This window comes from Harmonia axyridis, chromosome 4 (assembly GCF_914767665.1).
Source record: "Harmonia axyridis chromosome 4, icHarAxyr1.1, whole genome shotgun sequence".
NCBI lineage: Eukaryota > Metazoa > Arthropoda > Insecta > Coleoptera > Coccinellidae > Harmonia > Harmonia axyridis.
Window position 1 is genome coordinate 45,624,376 of NC_059504.1, and position 12,181 is coordinate 45,636,556.

Below are 12,181 nucleotides of genomic sequence, written 5' to 3' on the forward strand. Positions count from 1 at the left end.
CATAGCTATCACCGTTACAAAGTTACAGGGTGGTTTTCGGAAATGTTCATTTTTGAAATATTTCATTCATTAAATTCTACGTAAAAAATTGCTACAAGAATGTTTTTACAAAAATAATAAATTTCAACAGAAAAAAAGTTACAGCAATATTTCGAAAATGAACATTTCCGAAAAACACCCGGTAACTATGTAACGTTGATGGAGTTGCGGTTATCGCCAATGAGTTTCTCATGAAAGAAATAGGACTTCCCCTCAGAAAGTGTCCAATTTGGCCCACTCTGTACATATCATCAATTCTTTCAAGAAAAACGAAAAGTTACCAAATTTTTTTTCATTCGCAAATTAACAATTTTTACTTTCTACAATGTCGAATTTTGTTTGAGGAAATAATGGAGAATCCCATAAAAATCGTTGATTTGTAAGAAGAAATATCTCTGATTAGCAGCCACGTGGTGGTGTTCCCTTTTAAGTTATTTCTCAAGAAATCTGAACTTCCGATGAATTAACATCTGCCAATCATCTTTGGGGAGTGACAACATCTCTGTATTTTCTTCAGATCTCGGAAACTTGAAATATTTTCAGAATAGTTTTTGTTGACATTGGTTAAATGAACAAGTTCTCCAAATTTTTCATATCTATGAATAAAATTAATTTTTTGAATAGTCGAAAAAAATTTATCAATTCCTTTAGGAAATTTTCATATCAGGCTTTTTTAAAAAGAATTTTATTGTAAATAGGTATCCTCAAACTCATTTCAAACATTACAATGAGAAGAAAAAGGAGAAAAAAAGTAAGAATTAGAACAGAAGCAAAAAGGTATTAGCATACTGTGTATAATTCGAAATCATGCTTAGTCATGCTCAGACACTAACTACTTAAATATTTTAAAAATCCAAAAGAAAAGAAGGTATTTATACGAAGATTTTCCTCATTTTAATAGCAAATCTTCCTATACGTACAGTTTAGGGTAAAAACTAATAAACCATCACAATATACTTACTATGTTTTCTTATATAAAATAAGGCGACTCAGTTAGGTTTCAAATCACTTGAACACAGTAAACTAATACAACAATACACGAGTGGAAAAGTAGATTTTTGAAGCATCAGAAGAATTTCGTAAGCGAAGAAAGCAGGAGAGGAAAGGCCGTAGAAAGCATCTATACCTCAGCAATTCAAATGGCAACTATTACTTTTTCTCATATTTAACTGGACAAAAGGACAAGGCTTTATGATTTATATGCAGGGTGAGACAACAATGTGTAACGAGCTTTCTGGGGTGATAGTACAATAAAAAATAAGTATAGTTTGATAGATAGACTTATGGCCAAAATTCTACATTTCTGATAATAAAGGGTGTTTTTAGAGGGTGAGTCATGTTTTTTTGGGATAACTTATTTCGTTGTATTCGTTTTGGTGAAAAAATAGAAGCATTCGATGAATCGAAGAAAATTACAAGAAAAAGGTACTCTTATCTATAGGTAAAAAAATTGAAAGTTTACGAGATATTTGAGTTATTGTAGTTACATTATGTCAGCATATTCATTCATCGCGAAATTCATCGATAACCATAGAAGTTGTTCCAAAAAAATCATGACTCACCCTCTAAAAACACTTTTTATAACAATATCAGAAACGAAGAAGTGTAACTAAAAAAGTTTTGTAACAACATAGATATTTATGCACTACATTTCAATCTGATTGATTCCACGGTTTAGAAGTTATGCGGAGAAATTTTTTAAATTTTATTAACTTTGGAAGTTATACCCCCTTAATATGCATTTTGGCTCACAAGTTTATTTTTTTAATAACAATAATAATAAACTTTATTCAGCACTCGGCTATTGAAAACAATACAAATGTAATCCACTAACTTATTCATCAAACAATACTTATTTTTCGATGTACTATCATCCCTAGAAAGCCCAGTACACATTTTTGACTCACCTTGTATACGCGAGCTTTGAGGTATATACCAATATTTACCTCTTTGGTAAGCTGGCACGTTTATGAACTACCGACATAAATTTTATATTTGATTCGTTTGATTAATAAATTAGAACATTTTCTCTGATTCGATGTTCCCAAATTTTTTCCATGGACTAGTTATTTTCTAATTGCTTCTATATTTTAACGTATTCTCGACTAAAACTTTAATTTCGAATTACAGTTTCAATTGAGACTGTCGAATGAATAGGTACTAGTATTTTATCTTACGATTCTCATTAAATAACTTTTGGTGCAGCTATAGTAATTTTACAAAATTACAGCTTCTCAGTACTTACCAATCTTTCAGACTCTGAATTTAGATCATCTGACATAAGGTAAACACTAGGATCGCCCAGCCTCCTCCAATCTGGTTTGTATTTCGGTTGTATCTTCGGCAGCAGATAGTTGTTCAGAGTTTCTTGCTCAGGTGCGATGTTAATAGGCTCTAAGAAAGAGCCGTAGTAGTCTGCGGAGTTATCTTCGGCTTTAGTTGCTATAACCAACACTGCGAATGCTAAGTAAACGGGCCAATGCATGATAGAAACCTGAAAAAAATCCAAAGTTCAAAAAATTTGAAGAAATTCTATGCAAATATCCGTTCACGGTTTAAAAATTCTTACGTCTGCGAGACCACAGAAGTTCGTAATTCAAAGACGAAAACTGAACGAGTGGTACCACAGAATGAGAGCGAATTCACAAATCACGCAGGTTTACCAATTCACCCTTCCTCCTTTCTGATTGGCTTACATCCTCAAACAACATTCTGTTTATGGCGGCTCGTCGTCATATTTGAACATTTCCCATTCAAACAAGCGCCCTTCAGGCACAAGCAATATTATTTCACCGCAAGGATGGATTTTCCGAATTAAACAAACCGATCAGCGAAATGGCTTTTCCGATATGGTATGATACGTGAGGAAATCATCGAGCCACGTCGCTTATTGAATTTCTTCTTCTTGTAGACATTTCTCAGTTTCATCACGTAGAACGTATTGCCGTCGATAACTCTGATAAAATATTTATAGGGTTTGTACAAGAGGGACGTATAATATATCTTGATGGTCGAATGAATCGAATTGGAAGAATAAGTTTGGAATGAAAGGACTCTTTCACGCTGAAATCCAATAATTTTCTCAAGAAACCGCACTGGCTCGGCAAACTTCTTAATTGACACTGATAACCGTAGACAGCTCGAGTTTCAGAAAGAAGAATAGCTGCAGACTAATCTATTCAGAAGCACAGAGGACTAAATTAAATTATTGTAGGAGCTGCCTTGGGAATTAATTATGTTTAATGAAAAGTAGTGCCAGTCTATGAACATAATTATTGTTCCCACTGATGAATCTACAAGTTGTCCATCCCACATTTCTATGGATAATCAAATTGGAAAATTTTGCAGATGAATTTGATGGGGGTTAATTTTGACAGCTGAGTGAATCGATCATAGAATATTAAGAAAAAATTCGTAGAAAGTGTACTGAATACTTGGAGTATAATCAAACGAGTATTACCTTTCACAAATCTAAATTTTTACTGGTGGCATATTATTTCTTACAAGGAGAAAATGGGTAAGAAAAACAGAACCTACCTCTATGTCAGAACCATTGAAATTACATCATGCTTGAATTGAGAGGCAATAAAATAATGAATATAACCCTTAACCTTCACTATTTTATTTCAAACTTATCGCGAACTTGGAGAATTTCCAATCGAAGAATGAACGCTCAAATTGCTAATTGCTTTAGTTGCACAGATCAGAGTGATCACGTTCCGATTTGAAAACAAAAAGTGTAGGATCGTGATACGCGTGTTTGGGAGTAGAATCAAAATACTTGCAATAATTACAGAAATGTGGATATAGCATTGACGTGAATTCAATAGTTGCATCTGTTGTCTCGTAAATATTGGGTATTTATTTTCTATGGATCTGATGATGTGATATGTTGGGAATTGGTATTTCATATCAACACACAAAATCTTCACTATGGAACTCTAGACAGATTTTGCCCATTAATGAACTTAACCGCGACATTTATGATCTGAACCTATCTTGAAAATTTCAAGTTTCTGGGTCTTTATTTGAGATATCGTTTTTACGGACGGACAAAATCCAATTTGAGGACTGATTCATCAGAGAGTCGAAAATAACAGATATTGTGATGAAACGATAGATCGATCTGTTTAGAGAATGTGAAAATAGTAGATATATTCTTAAAAAAGTTGTAGAATGGGCTCTTATTCCAACACGAATGCGAAATTCGAAAACGAGCGACGCAGGAGCGAGTATTGAGTATTGGAATTGCCTTGTGAACGAGTATTAGACGATATTTTCTCTATTTCAGTCAAGTTTTGTGAAATAATGTCGAAATTAAATGTAAAATTCAGATTATACATCCCAGTGACTTTTGTATTGTACCTAGGCAGTTGGTGTGTCTGTTACGAAAATTGTCAGATTTTGGAATTTGAATTTGAGTCGTATGTTTTGAATTTTGAAATAATTTATAATTACGCATTAAATTCGTGAATTGTCTGAAAAAATCGATTCAATATCACCAGAATCAAGAGGAATTGCAAATATTTCACTATATCCAAATTATATTATATTGACAATTAAAGTATGTTGAAATTTGATAAGATCGGAAGTCAGTCAAGACAACCACAAAACGAAAAATATAACTGACAACAATGCTGTTATGAGTTTATTACAGCACTGTTCTTAGTACTGTAATGAACTCATTGCGATTCTGAAATAGAGAATATACTATTATCACCACGATCTTGGAGTGTTTGTGATCCAATTAATAGGTATTTCAAGAATAGTATCTCTCAACGTTAAGAGTAGTAGTAAGTTCAGAGCATATGAAACTTCGAACAAATTTGGGTTCATTTATTACATGCAATCTAAATCCGATAATGGAGCCTAATGATACTGTGTTGGAAAAAATTCGAAGATTTCAGCGCTTAAAAGGGATTACCACCACGTGGCTTTCCGCTTATCAATCAAACTTTGTTACCCATTCATTTCCCCTCTGGCGGTCCTGCAATGACCAAACTTTTCACAGTGTACGAAGTTGTATAGGGTGTTTTTTTCGAGGTATATAACTTTAAGTTGGCAATACTGTTCAAGATGGCCACCGATTTAACAGCTGTCAAGTGATTTATTCTCAGTTTGGTTTGGCAATTCATCATGAATAGACTCACGCCTGAACAACGCTTGCAAATAGTGCAATTTTATTTCGAAAATAATGGTTCTGTGCGGAATACGTATCGCGCACTACGTTCATTTTATTTTGTTTAGCGATGAAGCGCACTTCTGGTTGAATGGCTACGTCAAGAAACAAAACTGCCGTATTTGGAGAAGCTAGTCCTCAAGTATATGTCGAAACACCGTTACATCCAGAAAAAACTGACTGTTTGGTGCGCTTTATGGGCTGGTGGAATCATTGGTCCGTACTTCTTCAAAAACGACGATGGCCAGAACAATGGTGATCGGTATAGAGCCATGATTACTAACTTTTTCATTCCTGAATTGAACAACCATGATGTCCAGGAGCTGTGGTTCCAACAAGACGGCGCAACATGTCATACAGCTCGTGCCACAATCGATTTATTGAAAGACACGTTTGGTGACCGCCTAATTTCACGTTTTGGACCTGTGAATTGGCCTCCAAGATCTTGTGATTTAACACCGCAGGACTACTTTCTGTGGGGCTATGTAAAGTCATTGGTCTATGCGGATAAGCCACAAACCCTTGACCATTTGGAAGACAACATTCGCCGTGTTATTGCCGATATACAGCCACAAATGTTGGAAAAAGTCATCGAAAATTGGACGTCCAGATTGGACTACATCCGAGCCAGCCGTGGCGTTCATATGCCAGAAATCATATTTAAAATGTAATGCCACAAGATTATCTTGCGGATAAATAAAATTCATGTCAATCGAATAATCCATCGTTGTTTAATTGCAATTAAAGTTCTATAGCTCTAAAAAAAACACCCTTTACATTCACTTCATTTTCTTTCCCTTTTTGAAGCAATTAAATAGAGGGTATGACGATCGATTATTCTTCTCACAAAATTATAGTTTTACCTCTTTTGTTAAGATTTTTGGTAGTTTTTTCTCACGAATATTTAAAAAATATTTCAGTGCATTGTACGATGTTCATAAACGAAAAACTATTGACTTTCCACAATGTAGATTATTGGTTAAAATAATTATGTGAAAACCCCATAAGAATCGGTGAAGGTAAGAGGAAAAAATCTATAATTTCGTTTTGACCTGAGCGTGGTGGTATTCCCTCTTAACGGCAACAGATCGTCGCGTCCATAGTGAAACATCCTGTATGTAGATATATATTCTGTGAAATACTGAATTTATATATGCACACACAGAACCGAATAAAATTACTATTTGATGAACATACTCTAATTTAATGGAATATATGATTATTATTTAGTTTGGCGCCATTATCCCAAGTATGAATGCTTTTCATTTGAACATATCGCAAATCAATTTACCAGAATGGAAAATAGGATCAACAGAGCGTATGAAATTGAAATGTAGCTATTGTATGTTCGTCCACCATAATTTCATATTCGTTCTGATATACCTCTACGTGTTGTAAACTGAATTCTAATATGTTTGAAGTTATTCCATGGTAATTTGCAAGCTTGCATAAGGGTTGTTTATTTTTCTTGTGACTATAAAATATCAGGGCTTCATTGCAGCGAAATCGCGAATAGCAAAGCAACATCTTTCGAATCGATAATGTTAATTTTCATAAGTTGAATAGTTCTTCAATTGGAATTTTAACGAACAAGTAGGTAGCCAACCTACAGTTTTAACTTCAAACATGATGAATAAAACTTATTATTCAGAATTCGATGTGATTGATTCATTTCTTCAAACATTTGATAAAGACGTCATATTTTGACTAACAAGAGATCATCGAAAAGTTCTACTTTTCATCCGCGCAGGGAAAAGTGTTGTCTAGCAATGATAACTATCAACTATTATACATATTAAAGGGTGTTTTTTTAGAGCTATAGAACTTTAAATTGCAATAAAACAACGATGGATTATTCGATTGACGTGAATTTTATTTATCCGCAAGATAATCTTGTGGCATTACATTTTAAATATGATTTCTGGCATATGACCGCCCCGGCTGGCTCGGATGTAGTCCAATCTGAACGTCCAATTTTCGATGACTTTTTCCAACATTTGTGGCCGTATATCGGCAATAACACGGCGAATGTTATCTTCCAAATGGTCTAGGGTTTGTGGCTTATCCGCATAGACCAATGACTTTACATAGCCCCACAGAAAGTAGTCTAGCGGTGTTAAATCTATCAGAAGTGCGCTTCATCGCTAAGGCCCAGTTTCACCAAATGCATTAATCTTGACTTGGCTCTAAAGTGAGGCCTTAGATCACGATTAATGTAATGTAGCGTTTCACCACACTCCAAAGCGCCATTAAATCGACCAATCGCGATTTAGCACTAATCGGCCATTTTTGGAGGATTATAACCTTTCAAGTTGAGATTAATAATTATTTATCAGTATGGAACTCTTGTCTATGTAATTATTTTTCCGGAAATTTCTAATTTTTGGGTCAATTTTATCAAAATATGACTATATGTATAGGCTCAATATTTCCCATTTAAAATACACGTAAACTTTGTTTTTGTGTTTTATGAAATTTATTGCAAAGAATAATTTATTGATATGTTTGATTGAAATATTATTTAAGAAGCAGTTAAACTTATTAATAAAAATAAATAAGTTGATAAAATTACTTATATAGTTTTTTTTCCAGAATGTGTGGTTTTGTGAAATGGGATAATTTATTTTTAACTTCTGCAAGTTTCCGACATTTCGAAGCACATCACTCGACATTTTCGGCAAAAATAAACTTTGTTTTTTGTTTACAAGATGACAAATGATTTGAAATGTTATGAGTTATGAATGAATGACACCTGACACCTAGCGCCAATGGTGGTCATCACTGCTAATACGATACAGAACACTATTAACTCTTTGTTCACAACGTTGCCAAATGGTTTGACTATTTAATCGCGATTTGGTTAATCGCGATCATCTTCGGACGGGTTGATGCATGGTGAAACAGAAAACACTGTTAAGCCTGCTTTAGTAACAAGCGGAGTTTAATCAATCTGGGATCAAGTGCTGTTTGGTGAAACTGGGCCTAATGGACGTAGTGCGCGATACGTATTCCGCACAGAACCATTATTTTCTAAATGAAATTGCACTATTTGCAAGCGTTGTTCAGGCGTGAGTCTATTCATGATGAATTGCCAAACCAAACTGAGAATAAATCACTTGGCAGCTGTTAAATCGGTCGTCATGCCAACTTAAAGTTATATACCTCGAAAAAAAAACACCCTATACATGTCTGTCAAAATTAACTTAGCATAACAACCGTAACTAGGCAAATTTTCCATTGATCAATCAATTATAACGATCGTTAATATGAATCTTATTAAAAGTTAGATCTTCAGATTTTTTTGAATTTCAAAATGTTTGAAAATCTAACATATTTTTTTCGGAGAAGTGACTTTTCATAGCTCACCTTTAATTACCCGTCTCACGTTCGATATAAACAGTGATACTTCTCCTCCTTATGAAATAATACACATATGAAATCATATCTTACTATATAAATCCAAGTTGTTCAAAAGATTCTTAATTAATTTTCAGAATCCCATCTAAATCCGGACCTGTCGCTTTCACCCGTTTATTAAATTCTTGGAGGTAGATAAAGTTTGTATTTATAGACATAAATATACAATTTTATCTGAGTAGAAATAATTTCAGCAATTCACGGAAAAATTTAAGCCATAATATCTTCATTCAAAATATAAATAGTAATTCTTGCGTTGTTTCATTATGAAATATAAATAAAGCGTCTGTATCTTTTGCGATAAAGATTCCTTATGCGTCTTCTTTATTGATAGGTACCTAAGCAAGAAACTAAATTTTGCAAAAAATCAATTCTTGAAGGACAAAATCAAAACTTGTGAATTGAAGATATTGTTTTCAATTCGAACGAAGTTTTGTGTTGAAAACAAACAAAACGTATAACAATGAATTTCAAGGATGGAATCAATTTTCAAATTTCTATTGAAAACAAGAATATCTAAAATTGAAAATTAGTTTAATGGAATTGTTCACTTCCCAATCTAACAAACAGAATGCAACAATTTTTATAATGATAGAGGTGGAAACTTCGAAATTCTTTAGTCAATAATTATAAATACTTATAATAAGCATTCCACGAAAAAAACTGCAGAAAAATCTGTTATAACTGTAGCAAGGCTGATTAAACTTTAAGTAGGAAAATTTTGTATTGGATTAATCATTTATGCAATTTTTTTCTATTTCACATAAGGAAGATACCGAGTTCTCACGTTCTAATAAAAAAAATAGGTAATCAGTTACTTTTATAGTAGTTATCTGAAATGAACTCTCTAAAATATTTGTAGGCAGTTATTACTTAGGTTGGTTCATTTATCCAACTATCAACCAAGATTGCACCATCCTGTATATCAGAAATTTAGAGTACCTATATATATATCGTCTTTATCAATAGCTATAAATATCATAAATACTGCAGCATCATTATAAACAGACTAATAATAAATTGAAATTTCGAAAAATCGTATCTGGCAAAAATAAACAAACATAAAAATTAAGGAAACTCTGTATTCTTGCACGATTTGATAGCATGTCATTCGAACTAATTGCCTAGTCAGAAAATTATCACAAATTCCACTGTTAATCGTTGCAAATTTTTGGGATATAAAGATTTATCATTCGCAAATATACTGGGTGGCATGAAATAAGAACATCTAAAACATTAAGTGCTCTTATTAAGATACCTAAAATGGAATTGAACATTGAAATTATACGTTTTTTTAATCACCCTTCATACAGGAAGTTCCTTAATAGGAGCTTTGTTTTCGAGATGCAGGGTGATTCTTGTAGTCCAATTTTTTTGTGATTATTATACCAGTTTATCGAATCTTTATTAATCTTCGCTGCAGATAGGGTAAATAAGTACCAAAACTTATAATTGATTTATTCATCACAGCTCACTTACTGGATCTTTATAATAATTTGGATTTTCCTGAGGATTACTAGATAATTGTTCGAAATTTTTTTCTAAGAATCGGTAGCAGATACGACAAATCCACAAGAAAACAAAATGTGTTTTACTGGACCAAAATTTCTATTCACATTTTTCTGAATTACCATTAGTTCAGCAAAAATTGTTCTGGAGGAAGAAAGCGTGCACTATTCAGAAAAAAATATCACCCTGTAGATAAAAACTTTAAATTCTAATTTAAATTTGAATCTTAGTCAAATTTGAGTAGAATATCTTGTGAAAAAAAGGTACTATGAGAAAAAAATCAAAGTTCAACACCCGTATTTCTAAAACAAAGCGTTTGCGGGTCAAGTTTTTAAAGGACTTTTTTCTTGAAGTCATATTCGTTGTAGGTACCGGGTTTTTCACCATAATTTGACCCCCCCTTTATCTTCATTACTAAAAGAGGTACAGAAAAATGTTTTCTTCAAAAGTTTCACGAAATCGACTATAGTGTTTCTTAGAATGATTTTACAAAACGAAATATATACCTACAGAGAGGGCAACATATTGATTGCAACTTCATTTTGTCAAATGGAACACCCTGTATATTTTTCTATATTTGACTAGCTCTTTTTCCCCTGATTTCGAATCTATAACAAATATTTGGTCTATCTCTCTTATTCTGAGTATCACAGAGTTTCAAATTTTAAGAACCACCTGGCATGCTCAGTAATCAGTTTTCAAGTGGTAGGCTGCGATAACTCGAAATGTCAAAATGCCAACGAGATAACTCAAAAAAGGGCATTTTGGATTATCGCAGCTTTTCACTTGAAAACTGATTACTGAGCATGCCAGGTGGTTCTTAAAATTTGAAACTCTGTGATACTCAGAATAAGAGAGATAGACCAAACATTTGTTATACAGGGTGTTTCCTAAACATGCGGCAAAAATTCAGGGGGTTGTTCCTTGGACTATTCTAAGAATATTTTGTCCTTTGATGATTTTTGAAAAACCTATTTGTTTCGAAGATATAGGGGAAACAAAATTTCAGATAATAACATTTTATTATGAAAAATTACATGAAAATTCAACTCAACCTACAAAAACTGTTGAAAATGACCACCCCTAGCCAGCATACAAGCATCCAATCTTCTCCTCATTGACTGCCGAACCCTTTCAAAAACACCAGGATCATTTCTTATTAAGTTACACCCAGCAATGATCCGTGTTTAATCTGTATTCCTTTACCATCTGCACTTATCAATTTTTAGTCAAAAAACTGGCCGTTTTTAGTAATTGGAATGTTGTTGAACAAATTTAAAAATAAATTGTACCTACTTAGTAAACACAGTGCGGTACGCATTTTTATTTAAACTATTATTAATTTTAAAAATATGAAAAATGTTGTTCGCCCTGTATCTTCGAAACAAAGAGGTTTTTCAAAAATCATCCAAGGACAAAACATGCTTAAAATAGTCCAAGGAACAACCCCCTGAATTTTTGCCGCATGTTTAGGAAACACCCTGTATATTCGAAATCAGGGGAAAAATAGCTAGTCAAATATGGAAAAATATATAGGGTGTTCCATTTGAAAAAATGAAGTTGCAATCAATATGTTGCCCACTATGTTTATATTTCGTTTTGTGAAATCATTCTTAGAAACACTAGTCGATTTCGTGAAACTTTTGTAGAAAATATTTTTTTGTACCTTTTTTAGTAACAAAGTTAAAGGGGGGGTCAAATTATGGTGAAAAACCTGGTACCTCCAATTAAGGAAGAATAATAGGAATAAGGTATTTTGAGTGTTCCTGAAATATTCTACTCTAGGTATTTCTAATTCATCTGCGAACTTGGCAAAATTAGCACAAATTCCTTCCTTTGATTTCCAAGAAGAAATTTCCTGTTTTCTCATCAATTCTGTTGGGGAATCAGATGAAGAAATAATAATTTCGTTATAACAGGGATGTACTTAATGAAATAATATTGAAATTCTTGTTTGAAGTTTTGAAGACGAATAGAAGGACGTTTTGTATCTGCATCGTCGATTTTCCCCTTTATTAATTTCCCGTCTAAACTTCC

At 33.1% G+C, this 12,181-nt stretch overlaps 1 protein-coding gene across 7 annotated transcripts in view; it reads right to left on the reverse strand.

The window, feature by feature from the left end:
* The window catches only part of LOC123677358, a 104,528-nt gene that overhangs the window by 6,023 nt on the left and 86,324 nt on the right, over positions 1-12,181 (reverse strand). For 5 of the 7 annotated variants that reach the window (XR_006747092.1, XM_045613824.1, XM_045613825.1 and 2 more), the window contains exon 2: positions 2,285-2,533. Coding sequence is in view for 6 of the 7 variants with exons in the window: in XM_045613824.1 (XP_045469780.1) it covers positions 2,285-2,524 (240 nt within the window). In the remaining variant the exon portion in view is untranslated. Of the gene's footprint in view, positions 1-2,284; positions 2,534-2,608; positions 3,174-3,576; positions 3,835-12,181 lie in introns of those variants that run through there. The other 2 variants (XM_045613826.1, XM_045613827.1) reach the window with 2 other exon arrangements.